Here is a 26780-nt window from a genome sequence, read left to right on the forward strand (position 1 = left end):
ACCTGGCCAAAGGGCCTAACCAGATAATCAAAAATGAGTTGGTTGGCACTGGGGCTGGCTAACCCTTAGCCAGGTAACTAAACACATCCATAATTGTCACGTGAACTTTGCAAACGGAACCTAGCATTAGCGTCCTTGCTAGGCTAAAGCCACATGTTCGAGCATAATCTAGCCAAAGCTTGTGCTTTAAAAGGTGTGTGCGCTTCGAATCGCGATGTGTCGTGCTTGCCTTGTTGCCTACGCTACTTATTAGGCTCAAAACTGATGAAAGGTTCAGCCCGGTAACGTTTCCCTTACAAAAAACTGCACCAGATATCATTATGAACTGCTAATGTGCTTTACAGACATGACCAGGTAGTCGACGCCATACAACGTGCATTCAGGCTTTACCAAAAGGAGCGATGCATGTTTTTTGAAGAAAAACAGGACTATATGCATGGTTTACAGACAATGACCAGGTCGAGTCATGTTGGGTCACCTGGGATTGCAACCTTCCTAGAGAGACTGAGGAACAAGTATGATGGGAGGAGGAGGATTTTATTATGTTAAAATTGGAAGGTTAAACCATCTGCAAGGTCATGGGCAAAATAATGATTGATAAGTTTATTTCTTGCCATTACAAATTGCAGAATTTCTTATTTGCCGCTGCCAGTGACAGGTGGGCTCTACACATCATCCGATAGCAAATAAGGGATTGCAGAACTTTTTGTAGTGAAAAATAAGAAATTGTAGCTGTCATAATTGATGGCACATGCCATCTTCTCCCTTGGTGCTTGGAATATATGTTAATGTGTTGTTACCGATCAATATCCTTTTCTGGTCAGCACCTATCACTGCAATGAAATCTAAGTTCTCAGAAACGCTACACCCAAATTATTATAGATCGTTTTGACTTTATTAGATTCATATACTTTATTATGCACTTAGATAAACCCTATATCTAGATGCATAATAATATCTACGCACCTAGAAAAGTCAAATCGCCATATAATTTGGAACAGAGGGAATATATACTGTCGCCACAATAATCAGTACAAAAATTAATTCACACTAGGGAGATCAATGTCTCCAGCTCAGAATTTTCTCTAGGTGAACCTTCAGCTCCGAACGCTGGCCTAAGTTGCAGGGGCATCGCCGATGAAGTAACAGATATATACATTTGAAATTAACTTTGCCCATGTGAGCTCAAAAGTTGAGTATGAACAAAGAAGAATGTTTTGTACATTGCTAATCGCAAAAGAATGATATATACAGTTATTGCATTCACCTCTCCGTCTTCTCTCAAAGCATCCAGTATACCCAAATGTTCCAGTATACCCCTCATGGCCCATGGAGAAGCAAAACTTTGGACTTCCAACCTTGAAAAGGACCATTGAACACATTGGCCCATGGGGTTCCCGGTTCATTCCGAGTAGGCTGGTTTGACAACTTGCTCCACTTTTGCCCTTTGGTGACTTGCTATACAGAGGAAGACAAAACCCCAAAGTCCAAACCAGGTCATTGGAACAAGCAAGTAGCCCATTTTCCGACTTAAAGATTTGTATATGGAGGTCAAACCCTAGGATCAACACGGACCGCGCACTCCACTATCAGGACTGATGAAATCAGTTTCATCCGCATATCATGAAGGGCAGGGGGTTGGGGCATTTCGATGGCTTTCCACAAAATCCCTGATTATGCGTTTAAGTGTTCTACCACCCTTCCCTTGCATGTATCCTTGATGATTTCTGATATTATCACCAGTCCTGTGAAGATAGTCAGAACCTGCATCCTCAAGCACCTTCAGCCACTGCGGAATTATCATTTCAGCTTCCCCTTGCTTTAGATACTCTGAGGGCAATGACTTCACCTAAACAAGATTGGAAACAGGTCAGTAACTTTGCAGGATAGATGTTGGATACGAGAATGAATAACAGCCAAATCTCTCTACATGTATGAATCCAGAATTCCAGATCTGGCATCTGATCTTTATGTAAACAAATGAAGGGAAAGCCTGAATGATTTTCAATCTATGTTTTTAATCCAGCTTCCATGTTTCAAGTTCAATAATAGAAGCAGTTATGCCAGACAGTTACTAAAAATATGATCATCAAAGCATTGCTAGTCCTTTATCACTTTACTGTGCATAATAACACATGTCAAGGTTCTGAAAGTTAAATGCCAGATTTAGACTACCTCAGTCAATAATTGCAAACACAAAACATAGTTGAGAACTCAAATAACGACAAAAAGAATAAATTGGCATTATTGGGTATGTCTAGGACTGGAACAATCACAATTAAAGCAGTGGCTAAAAGGATACCGTTGATTGTAGCCACCCACAAAGAGAACTCCAACTAAGAACAGCCTTCCATGTCGTTCTCTCACAGAAACTGCACATTGCAGCCAGTTGTTGCAATATTGTGGCAGATTTATGCACCTGCACGGAAAAAGTAATGTGAATATTTTGCAAGATCTGTCTAATCACATAACTTAAACCATGAGTATCACAGATAAAACGGGAGCAAACTTGCAACAGTATAAAATAGTACACCGGTAGTATGTTAAGAACTCATCAGTCAACTTATCCCAGCATAATCATTAGTATACTAGCAAAAATCAGAAGAGATCAAGAGCTTATTAAAAGGCTTACATACACAGGTACAATGCACTAGCTAGTTTAGATGTCTCAGATAACAGATTGTTGAGTATCCAGAAAAAACATATGCGGACCAATAGTAACAAATACTATGGAATTGTTCTTTAAATTGCACCCACCCTTGATAAAGCCGATACACCAAGTAGAGCATAAAGTACATTAGACAATAAACCTTCACCACAGCGTGCCAAGATTTGAATTAGGACCACACCAGGTGATCCGTCAGGGATGCACTCTGGAGATTCTAGCACAGCAGCAAGAACAACCTCAAGAAAACCTGCAGATGACATATAACTTTGGAATTATTTAGTTGCAAATGATCATGTGAGTGCAACAACAGGGGTTAAGCGCAATAGCTTGAGCTGATGCATGACAGTGGTAGGTTATAGCATATAAGGTATCCATACGCCAAAGGTCACCAAATATTAGTATAAAATGATCAGCAAGGACAGATACATTTTAAACACTCCCCCAAAACATAGAAACACAAACTAGAAAATCACGACACTTTGCCACCAACGTGCTCTAGTGTTATAGAAAGACCTTTAGTAAACATGCTAAACGGTCGTAATTCTATAGAAAACTTACCAAGCCTAATAAACTGATGCCAAGGTTTTGCCACACAAACTGCCTTTGTTGTCCAGAAACTAGATGAAAATACATCCATGCATTTGCAGTAAAAATAATAGCTTCCTTCAATTTGTGTTCCTTTATTAATGATGTCTCAAAAGTGGAAAGTAAGAAAATGGTTCTAGATGATCTCAAGAAGGGACAGAACTACATTTTCCTAAACTGCACCTAGTTTAACTAGTTTGTGCTAAAGCTGTGCAAGACTACAAGGTCCAGCCTGTTCGTTCGCTAAAGATCAGCTTCCAAGACCAATGACACTAATCAGGTGCCAAGAGACAATACAAATAGGGGTATGCAATTATATTATATTCTCTTTAGTAAGCATGCAAAAGTGAAAAATCAAACATGCCATTCAGAAAAGACCATGTACAAAGATCCATCTTATGAGATAAAGAAAATTATTATAAATGTAAAGCCAAGCAGGCCAATAGTTTTTAGGAGCCAACCTTTTTCAGGCATATGTTTTCACTTCAATTCCAAATTTCCAGGTACAAGTTTACCCATTGTATGATTATTCAAAGAATGAGGGGAATAGAAACACATGCAGTTACAGCCACAGGACAATACACAGAAGTGAATAGATAGCACTCACATGATATATATGACATTGATGCAAGTGCTGCTCCTCGGTGCATTGCTGTAGAACATATAGCTGCCTTTTGAAATGATAGCTCAAGCAGCGAGCTAGATGCAACAATAGCTTCCTGATCATTTATGCAATCAACAAAGAACTAGCGTCAATATGCCAATCGAATATCATGCCAAGCTACTGAGCTCAAATACGTTACAAAACAATCTCTGTTGAACATGAGAAAAATAAGAACCTTTGGACAGCAGCGGATAAACATAGATGTAAAGTAGGTATATGCTTCAACTAGATCTGGTTCTTGATCACACGTATAAGAAGAATTAAGAGTTGATATTGAGGACGCAGAGCTAAGAGTTTCAAAAGTCCTAACACACAAAGCCCCATATTCTTCCTTGTGACCAAATTCTTCAATAACGTTGGCAGCTGAAAATTTGAGTGAGGTCAAGTAGAGTCCATAAATTAATTGAAACAAGATTCCATATAGTATATTGAATTGTCCCATGGATACATAAACCTATGATTCTATGAGCTAGTTCAGAAAACAATCTGGTACAAAAGTATAGCAAAAGTACATAGATAAGGCAGTTAAGTGTTCCAAAATTCCCTAAGAGATGTAAATTGAGTTTAGAGCAACATAAGCTCATACATATTTGCACATCTTTAACATATCAACAGCAGCCAAACCTCTTGATCACACCATGATCAAGTATTAGCTGTTTTAATGACGAGGTACAGAGAATAATTTATTTTGAATTGAATTTCAGTAAGCAAAATTTATTTGTGCAATAAAAGTATAGCTTGTTACCTGTTCTCAAGAAGCAGTCATGCCTTTGAAACAGTAAGAAATTTGTAGATAAGCACTCCAGAACTTTAGGTAACAAGATATGAAAGTGCTGTCCTGTAAAGTACAGATGCCAAATCAGATAACTGATGCATTTGCTATACAGTTTCAAATTTCTCAGTTTAGAAACCCATTTAACTTACCACAAGAATGTATAGCTGAAGAAAGAGAACGGCATACAGCTGCAGATAAACTAGCATTCTCCATATGAGATGATCGGAAAAGTTTTTCAAGAAGTGGCCAAAATATTCCAAGAAGACATAAAATTATATCATCGTCGACCAGACCAGATGTTATTGCCGTAGACAAATGACCAAAGAGAGCACTCATTCTGTAAAAGAAATGATTGCTTATATTGTCGATAAAATCAGACTTCCAATTTCTTAACCAACACGTGAATAGCCAAATGTAAAAAGCAGACTATAGGTATGCCTTATGCACAAAAAAAAAGAGAATAGACCAAAGTAGTTGTAAGATTCTAGCATGTCAGTGAGACATGAAAATCCAATCAATTGCTAATAGCATCACCCAATAGTGCAGCAATCCTCGAAGAAAAAGAAATATCAAACTTTTTTTTCGCAAATACACAGGACAGCTGCATATCGGTGCATTAAGAGATAAAAGAAGTAGAGCACACACAACCCACATGAAGAATACAAAAACTATCAACATACCTGTAAAGACCACGGACAGCAAGGTCCAAGGATTGTGTATAAGTAGCTGGATTTTGCCTTAGTGAGTGATCTCTGTCTATGTCAATCTGAGCAATGGAAGAAAAAAAACAATTTAGGTGTTGTCAGTCATTAACAGTTCACATATGAATTTTGGAAGAACAGCTACACCAGGGAAAGAGAACATACAATCTTTTCCACTGCTGAGTAGCTGGAATAAAGTAACCTAGCCAGCCAACTTTTCCTCAACTCTTTATCACGAACAGAACTCAAAACATGCGTAATTGCACTAACTATCTCTTCCTCATCCTCTAGCCGCAGGTTCCCTTTATCCATGCCCTACAAGAACACTGTTTTTCAATATTACATTGCATACAATGCCAAAAGGAATATTTGTCAAGGTATACTTGAAAGAGCATATAATTGTTACTTAATTAACTGATGGCATGCAACGCTAAAACATTAAGTCAGACCATATGTGAGTTTATAGCAAGCATAGATAAACAATCTAAACTTTTCTAGCTTGTCAAGTATTAGAAGAGGGCTGGCCCTATGATCATGTCTTAAGAGAGGAAGGATACATTCAAACATGATGGTAGAAGCAATGAAAATATTTTCAGCAATCTTTTTAATACCGAGTTGGTATATCAAAAGTATAATTTGATATAGGTAAAGTGCCATCTTCAATATATTGTCTCCTTAGTAATGACCAGTACCATTTGGGAAAATTGTGGTAGAATGAATTTGGTAAAGTAGAAGAGATAATGTTACCTCACTAATCCAGAAAAGAATTTCAAGGTTCTGAGGTTCGTGGATGAATGAAGAAGCATCCTCACAAAGTTTGCGCAAGGCTAAGGAGCAAGCATTTGATGATACAGATTGTGAAATTCCTGATGCGCAAAATAGGCTGAACATAATGATAAAATAAATATTAAACAGCCATAGTGAACAAACACAATCTTTAAACTTCACAAACATTCAAAATACTTACAGTAAAGGTTTAATGTTACTTTGGCAAGACGATAGCCACTTTGAGTAAGAACCAATGACATCGCCAAATGATTTGTATACCTTGACATTTAGGAAAATACAGAAAAAAATTAGCTTCACAAATTAAAAATAAAGAAAAACTGAATATATAATAAAAATCATTGGAAGCATATTGAGGAAGCCCTACCAAGAACAGACTTCCATCCAGTTCAACTGGAGTTCTGCTGGACAGAATGTTCACAAAATGCATTATCATTGAAAAATCGAAGGAGCTTTCATCTTGTAAAATTGTATCAGCAACCTGAAATTCAACAGTTTATGTGCATACTGATCAAACCTGCTCTCGCTGGCATGCTTATGTGAGTTATGTCCAAACATACAAAGATATGGACATGTGTCACATGTCTAAGCAACAACAAAATGAGAAAGAAAATAAAAGGAGGAAATTAGAATTTGCAGGACATGTATATAACAGAATTGTAGTGAGCAAATTGCAAAACACACATAATATCATTCACTGGGAACCATCCTCTTGATTGGTTCAAAAAGCATTTCTAGATCAAATTTTATCAGGACTTATGGCCCATTTAAATTGATATTACACAATCCATTGACTGCAAGAAGTTCCCACAAAATTTTGAAGTGCCAGATTGACATTAAGTGATTATAGGCTTATATAAGAGATGGAAACAATATGAAAAGATCTTAAAGAAGGCCTGGCAGGAAGTAATCAGATACAGAATGGTGGGAACAAGCAGATAAACAGCAATAAAATTAATATTAGCCATGACATTCAAATGCTATATATATCTTATGACAGTAACTAGCAATTTTTACCGATAGGTAGGATAAGCTTACCATGCTAAGTGCATACATCCTAACTTCTACCTCCTTCCAAGGAACTGATTGGCTTGAGAAGTCCCATCCATGAGAAAAGAGCTGCATCGCACAGGTAGAACACAAAGTTTTAAGCACAATAGCCTCACCAAATGTGCAGAAGAAAAATGTCAAAATAATTGTTCGCAGGAAAGATTTAAAATGAAATCAGTTATCAATAATAAGAGCTGTACTTCATGCCCATGACATAAAAAAAATCAAAAATAAATAAAATATGTAATTGGCATAAAGGTGTCAGTTTTGTCAGTAACTGATCGGAATAGATTATCTTTAGCAACTACGTCTCTCTTCGTTCTTAAACATATTGATTCATGCAATTTTTTCCTTTTTTGCTCACATTAGCTAAGTCAGTTTTTCCTAAAATCTACCATCTACGCACTGTTTTGTAAACAATGGGCATTTCTTGGATCCATATACAAACTGTAACTAGTGTTCTTACGTCATGCTTATTCTAAAAAGAGTTCCAAGTAACAGAAGGAAAAGAAGCATGTTCGAACATTTGTTAAACCATAAACAAGTAACCACTTGTGTGCATAGCAATGGGTCATGAGCAATCTTTCAGCAAACACCATATACCTTGTTTATATATGCAGGGGCACCTAGAAGCAAACAAATATCTACAAGAAGCTCCTCCAAATTCATTCTGAACTGTGCTAGTCCATCAGGCATACAAGTTGCTCCATCAGTGCCACGCTCATCAGTGTCAATCTACAAATGGGCACATGTCAAGGTAAGACAACTGGATTTGCAAATCCTCTGTTCCTACAATTAGATATGCAAAACAAGGACAATGTGCAATTTCTGATTTAGTTAAATGAATGGAAAAACAATTACATGAAGTATGATATAAACCCAAGGATGACGATAGCTATGCACATAAAATGAGCAAAACATAAAGGTAAAACAGACAAACCTGAGCACGAAATAAAAGAGCATCTAGCAGTGAAGAAAACACAGGCAAAAACAACTCTTGTGCCGCATTTCTTTTGGCTGTCTTCACATCAATACCAAGAATAAAATGTGCCAAAGTGCACCTGCAGTGTAGGGTTTCAACATAAAAGATACAAATAATTATATCCCAAACATGCACATTAATACCATGGGAACTCAACTTCATTTCAGTAGAATAATATTGGGAAGATGTTCCAGCTTACGCACTTCAATAACTTCACATGCATCTTATATCAAATTATCAATAATAGTCATAGAAAATATTATAAGGTGCTGACCACAATGGAATTGAAATTAGTGAAATATCACAACATGAGAAGTTGAAGTGGTCAACACAGCTTTTAAGTGATATGGACCACGAACTAGTAAGAAAACACAGCTTTGAGGAAGTTTGTTAGAACACTCCAGTTGAAGATCAAATCCCTGCATCACACCTACGCCTACTAGACCCCAACAATAACATAGGAGATGCTAACCAGTTACCAATCCAGCCCATCCTAAATTAGTACGCACAGACAAAAGACCGACAACACCTCAACACAAACCAACAAAAGGAGAGCACAATTTGCTCCCAAAGAGCATCCACTAATTGTTATTTAATACTGTAAAGAAGATATTCTCATGAATGAAAATGAATGGGAAAAAGGAAAGCATCACTACCAAAATTGCAAGGTTGAATCTGCAATTTCCCAATCGTCACTCGTAAAAGCTACACATCTGCAAAAGAGGTTAAGCATTTCAGCAAAATGGTAAAATGAAATGAACTGCAGTATAACAATATTTGGAAGCCTTGAAAGTAAACATTAAAACTCAAGGAAAAGTACCACATAAACAATGCAATAAATTGACCTCAAAAGTGCATCGGCGAGAGCAAGTGCTTGGCTACCCCCTTCTGCAACCAAAGCAGGTGCCTAAAAAAGTTCAACAGCTGTCATGTTGCGTTCAACAGATACGAGCTCAGGAGGAATAAAAATGCTTTCTGAAAATGCGTTAAATGGTAATACACCCTTCCACATTAGAACTCCTCACTTACGACCTTTCTGCTAATTGTAGGAGCATTTTATAGATAACAGAGCACTAGCATAGTAGCATTATTGCATTAGTGTGTTCCAGATCTCCTTGACTACCTTCACATACTCATTCCAACACACTATTAATGTCTTCAGATTTTGCTTATAATATAGACACTGCACGACACCATACTAAAGTATAAAGAAACAAATCTTACTGCCTGGCCAACTTCACACATCAAACACGCAAGACCAGCAATGATCTTCTCACTTCTGTTGGCTAGAGCTGGTAGAAGAAGAACTTCCCTTATATAAGGCATTTTACTTAGAAAGGCCTCAGGTAACTCCTGCAACCAGATTGCAGCACAAATCAAATAACTTATTATAAGTTGAAATAAGCTTATAGTTGTTAGGAATTAAGATACCCAAAAACTCACGGGGAAAATGGAAACAGAAACCACTGAGGATTCTATTTATGGTAGTAATCATCGCATGATAAAGAAGATGACTCCTAAACAGATCAATTCAATACACATCAACATACAGTGGAACAATAAAGAGAAATGCCAACTTCATATCATACCACTGGAGTTTACGACTCCACCAAATTGCATTAGTTAGCGCATGTGAAATAAATAAAACTTATATATTGGCACACCCAAGATCACAGCTTATATAGAGAAAAAATATCACACCTATCAAAGAGTAATGAAATCAGAATATATATATGCAGATGATTGGGAGGAAAACCACTCAAACATTGAAGTGATGCAGCTTGATGTTCAGATATTCATGACTAGTAACTAGTGAGGATGGAATTTTCTGTTGGACGCCTAGAGGCTAGAGCAGAAGATAAATGAAACACTAAAGATTGGGTATTGCTTAAGGAGACAATAACTGCCAAAGGAATTCATGGGACAGTTTGACTGCCAAAGTTTGACCGAGAAAATGGTGAATGAGCTATACATTTTGGTTCTCATTGCAGTTTTCCTAGTTTTAGTAGATGGCTTATGTGCATTTTAGCTAGGCTATATACACTCTGAAATGTATAATTATAAGACCTGGACCTGTGACTGCTTTGATTTTATTTTGTGAAATTTGAAACAGGGTATGCCCCTCTGCTTGTAGAAAGAAGATACAGAGCAGGACTTCACTCATAGCAACACTTCCAGGTATTAATTTTCATGTCGCATAAATATCTGTGGAAAAAGACCTCACTATCTACCTGAAGTTCTGAACATTGCAAAATGTAGGCTCAAAGAAGCTCTAGGACCATTTTGGTCAACAAAATCCAATTCAACTACTACTTCATACAAAAACTTAGGCCCCGTTTGGATCCCTTCATTTTGAAGGAATTGGAATCTACTTAATGGAGTAGGCTATTTGTCTTGGAATGTGTCATTCCACAACTTTCCAAAGTTTAGATATAAGCCTATCTTAAATTCATGGGGTGGGAGATGGAAATTGATTCTATAGATCCTCATGCTATGTTTCTAATGTGCAACTTATAGCACGCTCTTCAACTCGCTTCCCTATAGCAAAAGTGCAGCACATAAGTATCTCTCCCGTATGGCCAACAATAATATACAAATATATTCCACATACAACTATATTAGCTTAATTAATTTGTGTCTAAATTATGATTATTAGAATGGAATTCAATTCCAAGGATCCAAACGGGGCCTTAGACAATTTGATTGGACCAACGCAATAAGCAGCAAAGTAGCACAAATCAGAAGAACCGAACTTACTTGGTGCTGGCTGACAAGCTCAGTCATAACCTCTATGGCCACATCAAACGAAAAGGACACCTTCATTAGCCACACAGCAACAAAACAGCATGTGAGCACGTGGAATGTACAAGTAATTCCTCGAAGTACACTTTTCAGCACTCATAAGGAATAGGAGGCTGCATTGTTCGCACCTGCAGCGAGTTGAACGCGAAAGTGAGAAGTGGGTGTGTGGCAAGCGTGGTGGCTGGCGTCTCCGAGAAGCATCCCACCCGAACCTGCATTGTCGTTTTATGTCAGCGATCGAGTGCGCTAGAGAAGAACGCAGCTGAACGCGGGGCAAGGCAAAGGGCAGTGCACGTACATACATACCCAGCTCAGTAGGCACCGAAGGATTCTGCGGTTGTGCTCGTGGAGGGGCACCCCGTCGTCGTCGGCGGGCACCTTCTCTGACTGAGAGTGGAGGAACTCAATAACGGCGGGCGCGTGGGCAAGCACCTCGCGCGTGAACCGGCACCGAGCGGCGGCGTCGACCCCCGTGTCGCCGCCCTGGTCCTGCGCTGCCTCCTCCGGGAGCACCGTGAGCAGCTCCAGCACGGCGGGCGCCGGCAGGAGTGGCATCCGCGCGAAAAGGTCGTCGACGCCGCCCTCGGCGCGGAGCGCGAGCGCGGAGAGGGCCAGGCAGATCTGCGTGAGCAGCTGGCGCGGGGCCGGGGCGGCGGAGAACCGCTGCGCGGCGTGGAGTAGCGCGTCAAGCAGCTGCGGCGCCAGGCCGGCCCCGGGGAGCGCGGGGCCGGGGGACTGGATCTTCCGGCGGAGCATTTGCGCGGCGAAGAAGAGGAGGTCGGCGGGCGGGGGCGGGTCCGGGGCGGCCAGGAGGGCGGTGGCCACCGCCCACCCCTGGGGAGAGCGCTGCAGCGCGAGGAGCCACTGGTTGGCGGCGAGGCGCGCCGCGGGGTTCGCGTCGTGGTTGAGCGCGTGCACGGCCGCGGCCAGCCGCGCCTGGAGCTCCGACGCCTCGCCGGCGAACATCGCGGCGGCGGCGGCGGCGGCGGCGGCGGTGGAGCGGGGTGGGTGGATTCGTGTGGGGGAGGCGAGGGGACGGAGGGGATTGGGCCGAGTGGCACGCACTCACCGCAGGGACGAGTGGGGGATGCGGTTTTTTTTCCTTTTTTTATTTATGCGAAGGAATCTGCAAGCCTACAGCATTCAATGAGCAGAGAGCGATGTGGAGCTTTCGGCTCGGTTTTGGATCTAGCTGCTCCTTCAATTCGGGGTTTTACTACTGTAAGAAATTTCAGGATTTGAAATCAAATTTAAATTTTGGAATCGGAACAGGATTTACCGGTGGGCGATGGAGCTCATTGATTTTTCTTGTACGCATTTGTTCTTCCGAGCTACCGCCACAAGAAATTCTTTGCTCCACCTTCGATTATTTTTTTTAGACATTTCAAATTTGGGGAATATAAGAAAACTAATCATTTGTTACCAAGTATGTTCTTGTGGTTTACACCTATACTAATTATGAAATTTATAATTGGTCCAAACAATCATCATAAAGAGCAAACACAATAAGCCATGATGCTAGCTCGGCTCCAAGAAGGAGGACTCATTGAGAGTCAATGTGGATGAGAGAGTAAATGAGAGAGAGAGTATGCACACTTATCATGGATAGCGTCACCAAGTGATTTGCCGTTACACGACCACTACATGACTAGCTAGTCAATTTTGTAGGGACCTTTACGTGACATGCCGGACAAAGAGCGCCAAATGGAGCAATGAGACGTGCGTGGATTGTCACCACCAAGCGATTGAGAACAAGTGGCATCAGGATTTGTCATCTCTGGAGCATGACGGTGGGAGAACTCGGAGCTGGTACGGATGTTGAGTTAGGGGGACAATGCGGTTGCATGGCGGATCTTTGTCTAATGAAGTGGGTGAGCTAAGTCGACAAGGCTACGCCGACAGCCTGGCTCCAAGAGGACGACTCATCAAGAGTCAATGTGGATGAGAGAGTAAATGAGAGAGAGAGAGAGCGCTTGTCATAGATAGCGTCACTAGGTGATTTGCCGTTACATGACCGCTACACGACTAGCTTGTCGATTTGTGGGGGTCTCCATGTGACAAGGTAGACAAGATTGGTGGATGGAACAATGGGACAAACGTGGGTTGTCACCACCAAACTAGCGAGAACAAGTGGCATACGGATCTATCATCTCTAGAGCATGATGGTGGGTAGAACTTGGAGCTGGAACTGTCGGTGTTTTATACCCGGTAATCTACCGAGGGGTATCCCGAGGTAGTAGATTGGTTGGTGGGGATCGCCGGATCTGGAACTCGAAGGTAAAAACGAGGACACAAGACACGGATTTATACAGGTTCGGGCCGGCTAGAGTAGCGTAATACCTTACGTCCTGTTTGGGGTGTTGTATATTGAGCCCTACGCTTGGGTGTTGTTTGGTATTGAAGATTTGGTCCTCTATTGTGGTTCTATGAGGTCTTCGCCTACCGATCTAGGGACCCTTGCCCTCCTTTGTATACTCCAGGGGGTGAGATTACTAGTCGGTTACAAGGTAGCAGTCCTAGTAGGATTACAAGGTATGAGTCCCAGTAGGATTATAGGGGAATCCTAGTAGGAGTCCGTCTTCTTCTTCTCTTGTGGGTACTAGGGATCTATCCCGACAAGCTCCCGAGCGCTTTATAGTCGAATGTAGCAGCTTTCAAGTACTTTTTAGATCCTCACCAAGTAGTTTTGGTGCTCTTCGAGTATTTTGTCTAGCTGAATTTTTAAAGTTACTCAAAGTTGCCATAAGGCTATGGTGTGCTCAAACCCTTTGTCGTCTTGATTTTGTAATATTCATCTTTGGAATGTAATATGGAGTGTGGCGAAAGTCGCACTCCATATGGAGTAGCCCCCGAGCCTTATGTTGAATCAAAAAATCAGGTTGAGGGTCAATAAAATCTTGAATCTTATTTTTTCATCTTGAAAAAAATCAATATTGGGTGTAACTGATCAGCCCCGAACCTTGGAATGATTAAATAATCAATCTAAGGGTCTCAGCGAGCTTGGTCTTCACGCCAGTCATCATCCAAGTAGTCATTGGTCGTCCAGCCCTCAAGCTTATGCGCTAGGTGAACTGTAGGAGCCACGTCGAGTAGTTATTGGCACTTAGCTCCCGAATTTGGAAGCTAGCTGAGTCATTGTAGGTACACTGAGCGTCCTGGAGAGTCTCCGTCGAAGCTTGGCCTGCAAAAAGAGATGCATACATTATGTAGCATATTTGTAGAATTTTTAAACTACCAAAATTTATTCAGTAATGAATGTAAATGTAAATATTGTGTGTCATGCTTTTCTTTCGGCCATATTTCTCTCGAGTAGTTATCCTATTATGTTTAGACTACCAGTCCCTGGTTAGCCATTGCCACTGCGTGTGAGATCTTTGTCTCGTGTACGCGTACTGGCACTGCTGCTATGCATCTGAGATCTTTGTTTCGTGTACGCGTCCTAGTGTTTAGGCATGACAGAAGATTTGAGGCTATCATGAATTAAGGTGTGTTCTACTCGAGTAAATTAGTGACCGCTAAGAGAAGGCAACAAAAATAAGTAGTCGACATTGCGACAAAAAGAGAGTGCAATTGCGCGTAAAGTAGTCATTGAGACTTTTCTACCTTTTGGCGAGAAGAGCGCGTGTTGCCGCGCATAGGATTTGTGCCTCCTTAAAGTGTAGCCACTGCGAGCCTCCAGCACTTAGTACACCAAACCCGTGGCCGTAGCCTTCAAAATTCGATGTATCAAGCCTGTTGGCGGAGCTTCCAGAACTCAGTGCACAAAACCCGTGGCTATAACCTCCCTAATTCGGTGTACCAAGCCAATGGCTATCGGTTAACATGCCCCAGGAATAATTGGCAAAGTGTAGCTCTGGAGGGTAATTTCCATCGAGAGGCGTACACAAAAAAGTACTCGACGCATTTCCCTGCATGCGGAAAACAAGCTGGAAAAATTATATAAATAATTAAAAAAGTGACTTAGCTTGATTCGTGGATGATTGTCGACGAAGACGTGGTGGTCGTCATGAAGCCGCGATGGTTGTTGATGAAGCCGACTAGTCGGAGTTGATTCCGACTAGTTGTTGATCACGTGGAACCCACCCTCGACTAGTACGAAAAGTACTTGAGCTGATAGTTTCCTCGATCCGCGCACGAGCAGTAGATGGAATATTGATTGGCCTTCATTGCTTCAGCATAGGATTCAGCAACTAGAGGCAACTAGCTTAAGATGCATCGTCGGTGACTTCAACTCGGAGACGGAAAGATAATTCCGCCCGTATGTTTCCTTCTCACGGGTGTGGAGCAGTAGTGGATCATCAACCTTAAGCAACGCACGGAGCCACGGAGGATGATCAGCTATAGCAGTGCGACCAGTGCTACAGCTTTTTGCATGCAGACGAGCTGACAACCAATTGATCTCCCATAAGCTTCTCATATCCTCTTTGAATTGGAACTCGGCGACTTGCTTCTCGTCGAGTAGATTGATTTTGAAGATGAGGTCCTTCAAGCTCGTTCGATGATCTCGATGATTACCCCTACCTGACGCGTCAGATGTCGATATTTTACACCCGGCAACCTACCGAGGGGTATCTCAAGATAGTAGATTGGTTGGTGGGGGATCACCGGACCTGGAACTCGAAGGTAAAAGCGAGGACACAAGACACAGATTTATACAGGTTCGGGCTGCCAGAGTAGCGTAATACCCTACGTCTTGTTCGGGGTGTTGTATATTGCGCCCTGCGCTTGGGTGTTGTTTGGTATTGAGAATTTGGTCCTCTATTGGGATTCTATGAGGTCTTTGCTTACTGATCTAGGGACCCTTTCCCTCCTTTATATACTTCAGGGGGTGGGATTATTAGTCGGTTACAAGGTAGGAGTTCTAGTAGGATTACAGGGTATGGGTCCTAGTAAGATTATAGGAAAATACTAGTAGGAGTCCATCTTTTTCCTTCCTTGCGGGTACTAGGATCTATCAAGAATGGTGACTTAGGGGATAATGTTGTTGCATGAAGGAGTTCCCTCTACTGAAGTGGGTGAGCTAAGCCGACAAGACTCCACGAATGAGAGAAAGTGGCAACGTTAGAGTTCGAATAGGACGGGCACGGCGAGGTCGACAAATTCAGGGTGTGTATGACCTTGTCTGTAAGGACAACAGAAATGGAAAGTGTAAGATGGATTGCTCTTACTTATGGATCTATGTAAATAGTGAAGAGATAATTTGTTGTATGGTTAGTTTATAAATAGCACATATGATTTGGCTTGGCTATAAGACAAGACTACTGAACTTGCTCCACAAAGTGAGCAGTGACATGGTAGCATTTTATTACTCTAAGGGTTGAAGTACAATTTCTAAATAAGTTCCTTTTTGAGGGGCAGTGGTTGCTTTCCTTCACAGTTCAGGCAAAGCTACATCAACTCTTACCAAACAATATAATCTGAGTTTTTGCCATTCAAACTAATAGTATCTAGAAGAATGCAGTAAAGGATTTCCTTTGCCTCGCAGTCACTTATTTGACATGTACTTGCTTCGGCAACAAAACTTGCTGTTTTGGACAAGATCTGATCGATCAAACTTTTGAAATATTACGTAAAAGTATCTTTTAAATGGTTAGTTTAGAAACACAAACATATATGTACATATTTGTGAAAGTAACATAATTCAAATATACTAGATTTTTCAAAATAAAAGTGGTGATAAAAAATCACATCCAAACATCCTGAAAAACATGAAAGCATAAGTATTATTGAAGTACATCCAAACATCCTAAAAAAGACGAAAGCATAAGTATCGTTGACCAGGACAGTATAGTACAATGTGAATTCAAAAAACTCCATTCAATTTTATCATGTAATAAACCAAATCATGTTAAAAGCTAGCATCAACATTTATGTACTGGAGCAAGGCTCATCAAAAGCCTAGCAAAGAAAAATAAACATCCTAAGCTATTTTGATCAGTGCCATATTGCAATCTAGTGATGTCTCTCTATCAAACTACCGCATTCGCCATTTCCATCGCCATGAGTACCATGACCCGCCATATTTACACTAACTATCCCACGTCAATACCTTTCTTCACTTATGCCTTTACTCCTCGTCACCTCTCCGGACCTCCCGTATCTTGTCCCTCTCTACCCTACCTTTTGTCACCTCCCATCACTGCATGTAGCTAACAAAGGATTTGATTTGGCTCAAAGAAGGGGAAGATATTGTTGCAAAGATGACATCCATCGATGGTGCAACAGAACTAGATTTCGCCACTTTGCATTTCAGGATGACAAATGTCTTGTTTCTTTTTTACATAAAATCACTATGAAATAAGTTTTGGTATGCATTAATGTGGATATGGCTACTTTCTCCTCTTGGTCAAGTTTGGCTGCAGGTGTGGTGGTCCGGGACTATAGGGATGTTGTCTAATAGCATGCTGTCAGTCTTTTGTTAGGGTTACCATGCCGGAGATGGCTGAAGCACTTGTTATGTGGTATAGTGTACCTTTGGTTCCTGAGGAAGACTTTCATAAAATTGTGATCCAGTCTGATTGCTTATTCCTTATTTTGTAGCTGAATGCACGAGAAAGGGATCGGTCTCAAGTGAGCGTGGCAAGGTTTTATCAAGGAAGTTTACTTCAGTTACTTTTGTTCATATTAGTCGTATATCAAGGAAGTTTACTTCAATCACTTTTGTTCATATTAGTCGTTGTGCTAATGAGGTAGCTCGAGAGAACATTGTGCTTGTTCAATCAAACAGCATTGTATTTCTGATTGTATCAAGATGTTGTATTTGCTGAATCACTCTTATAAAGGAACAGATGCCTTAATTAAAAAATAAAGGGTAAATATTGGGTGCAAACCGGTTCCCGATGCAATCATGCAAATCTGTTTTTTATACGAAACGTGCGACCGAGATGAATTCCCCAAACCCAACACACTTTTGCGATTAACCCCCCGCACTCCATTTGTAACATTTCATTTCATGTAGAACACCCCATTCGATGGGGCATTTGCACAAAACCATTCTCTGACCTCTCCTTCCTGGTCAGTTCCCTTCATCGAGTACGACTGCCCCCAAATTTTCAAGTGTGGTTTAGGGGATGTTTGGATACCAAGGGTAAAGTTTAGCTCTATCACATCGGATGTTTGGATCATAATTAGGAGGGCTAAATATGAACTAATTATAAAACTAATTGCAAAACCCCTAGGCTAATTCGCGAGATGAATCTATTAAGCCTAATTAATCCATCATTAGCAATGGTTACTGTAGCACCACATTATCAAACCATGGACTAATTAGGCTTAATAGATTCGTTTAGACTCCCTATGTATAATTAGTTTTGTAATTAGACTATGTTTAATACTCCTAATTAGTATCTAAATATCCGACGTGACAGGGCTAAACTTTAGCTTCCCTAGAGCCAAACACCACTTAGTTCCCGCAATAGCTCTGCACCAGCTCCACTTCTCCACGCGAACCATTCCCTTCTATTGAGTCTCCAGCAGCATTTAACGTACGGGATCAGGTTAGGGACATGCTGATTGTGTGTGAGTTTTTAGCTTGGAGGCAACTTACAGGGATTTCGTTCAATGATTTAGGCGACGACGACGGGGATTCCTGGGTCGGCAGGGCGGCGGCAGCGACTTCTGCGGCCGCCAAGGTCACGACTGATGTCTGGTCACCGCTGATTTGCTCCTTGCTTTGCTTCACGGCTGCTACAACATCCTAGCCTCCTTGGTTGTTTCTTCCCCTAGATACATGTTTTTTTGATTCAGCTATGCTACATATTTTACTTTAGAAAAGGGGGCTTCATGTGTGAGCTGGTTACTAAATCAATTAAAATAATGTCATAGTGCTGCCTCTTTTTTAGTGCGCCTGTAGATGAAAATTATGTAAATTATGTTTAGGTTATCTTATTTCATCTCTTAAAGCAACTCTGGTAATTTTGTTAAATGCTATCCTAGAACACCTAGCTGAATTTAGCATGCCAAGGTGTCAATATGAAAGCTCACTTAATTTTTGCTCTTTGTAAATTCTTTTTGTCCTGAAAAAGCAATTGCAACATGGTCTTGCATTCTAGTTGTTTTAGTAGGCGCAGGCAACACACGACGGCAAGTGTCTGACCTTAATGTCTTTTACCTTTGCAATATGGAATGGCAGGAAAATAAATGGTTATTTTTATTCATAAGGAAACCACAGTCAAATTTACAATCTGCCACATACTGTAATTCATAATTGACCAATTCATACATCATGAGAACTGGAATATCCTATTTTACACTCATGCATCTGTCAATTGAAGTTTCACCTTTCTTCATTGGCAATATATAATGCTTGGTCAGCATATCCGAGTAACCGAGTATGCTTCTTGACTTGACCATATAAAAGCATCTCACAATACTGGAAAATTTGCAGGAGCAACTTCCTTGAGTAAAACGAGGATGAAAGTAGCCAGCAGTGATCTGTTTCTTCATGGCACTATGAAGCTGAAGTGTGCTTCTTAACCTGATTTTCAAAAGAATAGAATAGTCGCAACAGGGACCTCGTCCTCCACTAAACCTACAATTAAACATGTTTTCAAAATTTCAAGAATTGGGAAGATGCTCTCCTAAAATCAGGATTTGCCACACTAAACTGGGAAATTTATCAAACAAAATCAGAAGAGTTGTAATTATGAAGAATTGGGAAACAAACAAAGTTCAGAGAAGTTCAGTTAGTAGGAAACCTATTATGAACCAAGTGAATTAGAGAACGGCACATAAGTGCATGCTGAATTACTTCTCATACCTAAAGTAGTTAGTTAGCTGTGGTTCGACTTGTTCGTTCTCTCACTTGTTCATAGCATTGTGTCCACCGTCCTAATTCATCTCCATTCCTGAATTGAACAGACATGCATGGAAAGCATTGTAAGTTCGCACCTCTGTATATATGTGAAAAGTCTATAGTATGTTTAAATACAGAGAACCCAAGATCAAGCAGCACATCTGCTTAGGAAGAAGCACATCTCAGGAACAAGCAAAGAAGCCAAAAAAAACGTGTTTCTGTAGTAACTAGAGGTTTACAAAACATAACTTTATAACAAAAAACATACTAGATGTTTCACTAGAACACTTTCTGGATTTGCCATGTGTTGCACTGATGATTTCAATGTCTTCTAAATTTTGTAAGAGGTTTACTCCTCATCAATCGATTGAAATCTTGCTTATCCATCAATCACTAAAATCTCTACTAGAAAATGAATAGGATTTGGGAATTTGGGGTCAGGATTTAGGGAATTCGGGGTTGGAGGTTACCTGTGGCTTGTGGGCCTAGAGGGAGCTCTGGGAGGTTCGCTGGCCGGCGATGGAGGTGGGAGAGACGGCGGGGGAGCAGAGGTGGCGAGGGCGCCGCTGGAGCCGGGTGGTGGAGGAACCCCGATGGGCGGGGGAGGCGGCGGGGCATCTGGCTCCGACGGGTTAGCGTCGGGAAGTGGAGGACGGCGGCGGCGGAGGCCCCCGGAGCCGGGAGGGAGGTGGTGGTGGTGGGGGCGGCATGCCTGGCGTCGGGTGTCAGGACTCAGGAGGTATCATGCCACGCGTGGAAGATGAAAGGAGGAGGAAGAAAGAGAAAGGAGATGGACTGTTGGATCAAGAGCCAACGGTTGTAGATGTTGATTGATGGAAAAACTAAATTTCAACCGTTTGATACCGAGACACTTCCATTTTGTAACCAGTGGCATGCTATATGAAGTGGCATGTTATATGAGTTTCTATCATAATGCTCACAAAATTAAGAATTCAAGTCAATATGCACAATCATTAAAATCGATAAGTTGTAACTAGGTAAAAAAACTGAAGTGGACAATATTGTGATATGAGGGAATTCTCATCAAGAGCCAACTGTTGTAGACGTTGATTGATGGAAAAACCTTGGCAATCGGCACGCACCAATCCATCCTCAATCTGCAGCAAGTACAAATATCAGATTTAACTGATGCCCAGAACAAACAAACACATCAAAGGGCAGAGCTCAAATGATGCGATTTGTCAATATGAAAGAACATGGGTGGAGGACCTTGTCGACCGTGGAGGGGTCAAGGGCAGGGAGCGACCTTGTAGGCACCGGACGTCGGCGTCGAGTGCCTTACGCCCTGGAGGCGAAAGCGTGTCATCTTCCACGGTATGTGCGGCGACGAGGATGGCAGCCACCTCCCGCAGCTCCCGGCTCCCGCACCGCGTCGTCCGCGGACGGCGGCCGCCGCCTCCGACTTGAGGGTGGTGTGATGCTGATGCAGTGGTGGGGTGAGAGGCATGCAGCAGAGGAGGGTGGATGGAGAGGATCAGAGGAGCAGCAGCTTGGATGGGATGAAAATCTAGTTTCCAGGTTTGCACCCAATATTTACCAAAAAGAAAACGAGCATCAGGCTGGACATGGCCCTTTGGGTTCAGACCGAGCCGTAAGCCGTACTCCTCCTTTGGGATAGGGAGCGAGAGGCGCCCGCACCACCCGAAACCATCTAAAACTATCTCCGCCGCGGCTCCCTTTCCATGGTATACCATGCTGCCGGCGGCTGCCACCGTTGCAGCGCCGGACCCCTTCTGCTCCCCTATCCCCTCCTCCCGCCGCGCCTCTAGCTTCGTCCTCTCGGGGAGGAGAGCCACCGCCACCGGCGTCAGCTCGGGCGGCTTCTCGCTCCAGTGCCAGAGCCTCCCCTCCCGCTGCCGCTACCGCGCCTGGTGGAGCAATGGGCGCGCGCGCCGGGGCGGCGGCACTAGCCGCGTCCGCCATTGCCGGTGCGTATGCCCTGGTCGCACTCTTCATGGAGCAACCAGGTGACTGATGGATGGCTGATGCAGGGCCGTCGCGTCGGCGCCGGACCACATGGACGAGCGGCCGGGGAAGGGGAGGTACCACCGGTTCGAGGAGATCCCCGAGGCGGCGACGCTGGACGACGGCGAGCCAGCCCACCTGACGGACGCCGAGTCTGCCCGCACAATCGTCGAGGTCGCCACCACCTGACGAACCCATACCTCTGTTTTTCACTCGCTCGCCGACGAAGAAATGCTAAGGGAATCAGCCCGTGTCCGTGCAGGTGAACAACAAGGCAACGGTGATGATCTCCACGCTCGTCGGCGACGGCGTCCACGAGCGGATCATCCTGCCGGAGTTCCCCTACCTCACCGACGAGAACGGAGGTACGCCGACCGAGCCCCCCTCGCTGACGCAGTGCTGCCGGCCTGTAATGCTGTAACTTGTTGGTGCACACTCTTGTCTTCCCTCTTGAAGTTGAAGCTTCCGTGTGGCAATCTTCTCAGATATCTACTTCGAGGTCGACAACGAGGACGCGCTGCTGGAGAGCATCATGGGGGAGGACAAGATCGCGGTCACGACTCTGTTCATCCCTTTTGCTCCCCTGTTTCTCTGTCAGTATGAATTATTGTCAGTATGACACTGATGAACTTGTTCATGTTGCTGAATCATGGATGCAGCATGTCATCATTGGGCTGGACAACACACAGGTCTTTGCCGACCTGGATCTTGCAGCGGCCTCTGCCACAGAGTTTGCACAAGAAGATGACGACGACGACGATGATGATGAGGATGACGGCTCGGACGATGACGAGGAAAGCGACTTTGATGATGACTTCAACGACGTGGTGAAAACAATTCTCAAGCTGCTGATTTTACCAGTCCAGATTCTAGAGAGGTTGTTGATTAACCTATACATGTCTGAAAATGGGCAGGAGGGTGTGTTTGCTGTTGACGATGACGACGACGATGAGGAGGAGGATGAAGATGACGATCTACCAAGTTGGTCCAACCTTGAGACAGTGAATTCTTGCCATCCATTGTACTTTGCAAGGATGATTGTAGAGGTACACGATTTAATTTTAGAATATGTCAGTTGTGTATGTATTACAATGTTTTGTTAACTACAATTCTCTTAATTTCTTTCCAGACTGCAACCAAGTCTAATATAGATTGGCTGGACCGGCCACCTGCAAGCCTTGTTGTTGAGGGTCAGCTGAGGCCCGCCTTTGCTGAAGAGAGCACCATGGTTGCCAAGCACTTGTCAAGTACCGACCGCGATAAACCCAGAAAACAACATTATATTCAGCAGATGTACACATTTTACAGGAATACAGTGATTCTTACAAGCTTCTAAATATGGTGCAGGTGATGAGCCACAGAAAGATAAAAAGGAAAGCGGTGCCACCTTCTTCAAGGTTGAGGTCCTCAGCATTGAGTTGATCACTGCATATGGAACTGAGGCATGTTTCCTTCAGCTGACACGTCCTTCTAATACTCTATAACTTCTCTGCAATTCTAACTTCACAATATGAGTTGTTGCCAAACTTTAGTGCTGGTATTATGCATTTGCTGACCATGGTTTAAAGTCTCAACCTGTAGCCAAAAGTAAAGATCGAAGAATACCGTAAAGCTAGGCCAGACATCATCGCGCATTCTGCTCCGAACGTAATATCGCGCCTGAGAGCTGGTGGAGATAAGATCACACAGGCTCTGAAATCACTCTGCTGGAGGTGCAAGGCCATTCAAGTAGAGGTACAGTTTCTTCAGATTGATTGCAAGCACCCACTCAAAACTGAACATTAGGGAACTGAAGCACATTCTATCTTACTGAAACACTGCCTGGTTATATTTTGCAGGAAGCAGCGGTGATTGGAGTGGACTGCCTTGGATTTGACTTGAGAGTGTGCTCAGGAACTCAAGTGCAGACATTGAGATTTGCTTTCCCAACAAAGGTCTGTGCTGCTCCTTACATTCTGAATCTATGAATCCACTTACATCATAATCGGTAAATACACATTGACACCTAGCATTATTTAAAAAATAGTATGACACTGAAACTTAAATACGCAAAATATTTGGATTCTTAAAGCAACCACTTGAAAACAAATGTTGACTGAAAAGAAGGTACTTGCATTGCGTTTTCATGTGGTTCTGATTTCTGAATCTTTTTAACTGCAGGCCACTTCAGAGTTCAGTGCGGAGAAACAAATACATGAGCTTCTGTTTCCTAGGAATACACATCAAGAAGGGCAATCGCCACAGGCTCGACATAAGTCTTGATGTAATTCGATGTGATAATTCATTTGGTAGGAAATCAATTTAGTGAAATAAATTCTTGGCCATGTCCCTTTGGTAGGAAATCAATCTAGTGAAATAAATTCTTGGCCATGTCCCAGAATGGGCACAGCTCAAGACCTCAAAATTCTAGCTCGGACGGAGCACAAGAATCTGACGGGAATTTCATAGGAAACAATTGTTGCATGAATGAATGCACCTCACGAAGCAATTGCACAGAATATAATGCCTTCAAAGTATTGCTTAAATGAAAACAATACTAGCATAGGCTTGATAAAAAGAAAAATACAAACACTAGCATGAGTTTGGTACCACATCGTTTTACAATTCATGCAGGACAGCAAGGCAATACCAATTTAGCAACAAAGGAGAAATACACCAATGTAAGTCAGAACTCAGTACAGATGCCACAACAGAAACCCTTCTAAAAAAATAGTCTTAACTAACAATTCTCGTCACTGCATCAACTTCAGGATCAACACAAGAGCTCTATGGGCACATTTGTTAAACTATCCTTCAAAAAAGATATGGTACATGAACATGATGTCCCCACTTGGGTAAGTGTTTCATGCTAGCAGCAGGAGCTAAAGCTACCAACTTGTCCAAGACGTGTGCATACATATGGCTCTGGCATTTTCAAATCCAGGATCTTGATCCTTATCCATGGCCGTGAACTCATAGGATGACATACAACAGGCTACTCGATGCGATCATCTGATGCTTCTTCTGAAGAGGTCACAAACTCTGCTATCAGCCGCGAAATTTCCTCGGAGGCATCCTCCTGAGCAAAGCAATGAAAATAACAAAATTATCATCTTAGCTTGGCACTTTTGCTATACTAAGAGCGCAAATACGAAATCAGCAATGCCTGCTTGAAAATGTAGAAGTGCCTAAGGGCTAAGGTGAGGTATGACTCGTGACTGTAGTTTTAAAATAACAATGATGAAAACCTGACAACAAGGAGCACTATGAAGGAAAAATGGAAAAACAAAAAGAACATGGGCAGTCAATTCTGTGGAGAAGGGAATGGCTTGGCTATGCTGAACCTAGAATTTAGCGATGGGATTCACCATTGCCAAGTGCCACCTATTCTTGGAATGATTGGTATCTTTTGCCAATTCTCACATGACGACAAATGCTAGTAAAACTAACTGTCTTAATGAAATTTAATTGAAAATTCGTAACAAGCGGGCAAAGGTCAGTCTAGGGCAGGTCGTGGAGTGCCCAATGTTGATCATCTCCTAAAATTTAGAAAGTTTATTGCTGTAGAACATCTTGTTCAATGCTCAATTCAATCTAAGCACACACTCTCCAAAAGATGAAGCTGATAAGTAAGCTTAAGTCATAAAACTGACCTGAGGCCATCGGCCACCGGAATGGTAGACAAATCTGGCATCCGGCAATGCAGCAGCCACCTTCTTACCCTCATCAATCCACATATCTGACCAAGTACCTGACCACAGCACCATCATCGGCAGCCTCCTCACCTCGTCTGAAGAACCCCTCCATTCACCCAACTGAAAGCTGTGATTCATCGCCTTCCAAGCTTCAATCACCTCATGTGTCCTCCCCTCCCCCCGCATCGTCTCCCGGTGCGCCTCCACCTCCTCGGCCCCCATCCCCCGCACGCAGCACAGCCGCACCAGCCCACGGAACAGCGCCGGCACTCGCAGCACCAGCCTCCCCAGCACGGGCACGTCGAACACCGCGGCCGGAAACGCTGGCACGGATGCGGTGGCGTCGATCAGCGTCACGCTCCGGACGGCGCCCGGGTTGGCCGACGCGAATGCTGCCCCGGCCGCGAGGGACGAATCGTGGAGCACGAGGTGGACGGGGGCCACCCCGAGCGCCTCCACGGCGCGGGCGACGGCCGCGGCCGCCTCGGCGGGCGCGTGCGGGGACTGCGCCAGCGGGGCGGCCGTTTCTTCCTGGTACGGGACCTCGCCGGTCTGGACGAGGTGCTCGAAGGCATGGAAGATGCCGCGGTCCATGATCTCCCGGAGAGCGCTGGTCCGCGCGGGCGCGGCCGCGGAGGGCGGCACCGGGGAGAGGCCCTGGCCGGGGAGGTCGAGCGCCGCGGCGAGGACGCCGCGAGAGGAGAGCGACGAGAGGACGCGGCGGAAGGAGAAGGATCCCGCGGCGAGGCCCGGGAGGATGAGGACGCGGTGCGCGGGGGAGCCGCCGCCGGCAGCGGCGGCGGCGGGGCGGGAGGTTACAGCGAAGAGGCCGGGGGCGGGATCGAGCTTGAGGACGCTACCGGAGGCGAGGTGTCCGCGGAGGAGAGGCGGGAGAGGAGCGGGAGCGGAGGAGGAAGGGGAGATGCGGGGGAGGAGGATCGCGAGGAGGGAGACCGCGGCGGCGAGGTAGAACCAGAAGGGGAGGGCGGAGGCGAGGGAGAGGGGTCGGGGTGGAGGCGGCGGCCGCGGCCGCGGCGGGGGTGCGTGGTGAGGCGCGCCTTCGTCGGACGCCGCGTCCGCGGCGGCGGGGGGATCGGCCGCCGGCATTGCTGGATTGGTTTGCTCGCCGGCGCGGCGCGGGGACGGGACTGGGAGTGTGGACTCTGGGCACCGGGCAGTGCGGAAAGCTGCTCGCTTGCTTGGGAAAGCGAGTATTTGCGCGTGCTGAGGTTGCGGGCCCCACTTCCTCGGGCCAACCTCAACCGAGTTGTCGTGGGACCCATCTGCAGTGGGAAGTATGCACGATGGGCAGT

The 26780-nt window shown here is 43.7% G+C and overlaps 4 protein-coding genes across 4 annotated transcripts; 1 reads left to right on the forward strand and 3 right to left on the reverse strand.

The window, feature by feature from the left end:
- Positions 1-1133: 1133 nt before the first annotated feature.
- On the reverse strand, positions 1134-12065 carry LOC101773337 (importin-13). The gene is made up of 21 exons (XM_012848586.3): positions 11320-12065; positions 11142-11225; positions 10969-11028; positions 9436-9564; positions 9057-9118; positions 8868-8924; positions 8170-8290; positions 7833-7964; positions 7218-7298; positions 6547-6660; positions 6361-6440; positions 6141-6276; positions 5559-5708; positions 5373-5458; positions 4842-5029; positions 4663-4755; positions 4093-4280; positions 3861-3972; positions 2758-2915; positions 2303-2419; positions 1134-1849 (listed from the first exon to the last, which is right to left on the reverse strand). The coding sequence occupies exons 1-21, from the start codon at positions 11977-11979 to the stop codon at positions 1622-1624; spliced, it is 3036 nt and encodes a 1011-aa protein (XP_012704040.1). The 5' UTR covers positions 11980-12065; the 3' UTR covers positions 1134-1621.
- A 7084-nt stretch (positions 12066-19149) lies between these two features.
- On the reverse strand, positions 19150-21522 carry LOC111258334. The gene is made up of 4 exons (XM_022829520.1): positions 21038-21522; positions 20892-20925; positions 19772-19859; positions 19150-19543 (listed from the first exon to the last, which is right to left on the reverse strand). Exons 1-3 carry the CDS (start codon positions 21520-21522, stop codon positions 19848-19850), a joined length of 531 nt encoding a protein of 176 aa, XP_022685255.1. The 3' UTR covers positions 19150-19543; positions 19772-19847.
- LOC101774564 (uncharacterized protein At3g49140) lies at positions 21402-24197 on the forward strand. Its single transcript, XM_004979368.4, has 11 exons — positions 21402-21756; positions 21820-21967; positions 22056-22158; positions 22279-22346; positions 22453-22620; positions 22708-22839; positions 22923-23040; positions 23141-23235; positions 23375-23527; positions 23632-23727; positions 23954-24197. Exons 1-11 carry the CDS (start codon positions 21521-21523, stop codon positions 24053-24055), a joined length of 1419 nt encoding a protein of 472 aa, XP_004979425.1. The 5' UTR covers positions 21402-21520; the 3' UTR covers positions 24056-24197.
- Positions 24198-24344: 147 nt separating this feature from the next.
- Positions 24345-26661, reverse strand: LOC101774160 (protein AUXIN RESPONSE 4). The gene is made up of 2 exons (XM_004979367.2): positions 25426-26661; positions 24345-24851 (listed from the first exon to the last, which is right to left on the reverse strand). The coding sequence occupies exons 1-2, from the start codon at positions 26572-26574 to the stop codon at positions 24768-24770; spliced, it is 1233 nt and encodes a 410-aa protein (XP_004979424.1). The 5' UTR covers positions 26575-26661; the 3' UTR covers positions 24345-24767.
- Between the last annotated feature and the right edge of the window lie 119 nt (positions 26662-26780).

Source organism: Setaria italica, chromosome VIII, assembly GCF_000263155.2.
Source record: "Setaria italica strain Yugu1 chromosome VIII, Setaria_italica_v2.0, whole genome shotgun sequence".
NCBI lineage: Eukaryota > Viridiplantae > Streptophyta > Magnoliopsida > Poales > Poaceae > Setaria > Setaria italica.

What these genes read in the sequence shown, in the direction of transcription:
- LOC111258334 (XM_022829520.1), bottom strand. Translation starts at nt 21,522, where the DNA reads ATGGTATACCATGGAAAGGGAGCCGCGGCGGAGATAGTTTTAGATGGT. An exon ending in ACCCCTCCACGGTCGACAAG is followed by an intron (nt 20,926 to 21,037) that starts GTCCTCCACCCA and finishes TACTTGCTGCAG; the next exon opens with ATTGAGGATGGATTGGTGCG.
- LOC101774160 (XM_004979367.2), bottom strand. Translation starts at nt 26,574, where the DNA reads ATGCCGGCGGCCGATCCCCCCGCCGCCGCGGACGCGGCGTCCGACGAA. An exon ending in CCGGTGGCCGATGGCCTCAG is followed by an intron (nt 24,852 to 25,425) that starts GTCAGTTTTATG and finishes TGCTTTGCTCAG; the next exon opens with GAGGATGCCTCCGAGGAAAT.
- LOC101774564 (XM_004979368.4), top strand. Translation starts at nt 21,521, where the DNA reads ATGCTGCCGGCGGCTGCCACCGTTGCAGCGCCGGACCCCTTCTGCTCC. An exon ending in TCACTGCATATGGAACTGAG is followed by an intron (nt 23,236 to 23,374) that starts GCATGTTTCCTT and finishes CTCAACCTGTAG; the next exon opens with CCAAAAGTAAAGATCGAAGA. An exon ending in GATTTGCTTTCCCAACAAAG is followed by an intron (nt 23,728 to 23,953) that starts GTCTGTGCTGCT and finishes TTTTAACTGCAG; the next exon opens with GCCACTTCAGAGTTCAGTGC.
- LOC101773337 (XM_012848586.3), bottom strand. Translation starts at nt 11,979, where the DNA reads ATGTTCGCCGGCGAGGCGTCGGAGCTCCAGGCGCGGCTGGCCGCGGCC. An exon ending in CTCTTTTATTTCGTGCTCAG is followed by an intron (nt 7,965 to 8,169) that starts GTTTGTCTGTTT and finishes GCCCATTTGTAG; the next exon opens with ATTGACACTGATGAGCGTGG. An exon ending in CCCCTGCATATATAAACAAG is followed by an intron (nt 7,299 to 7,832) that starts GTATATGGTGTT and finishes TGTGCGATGCAG; the next exon opens with CTCTTTTCTCATGGATGGGA.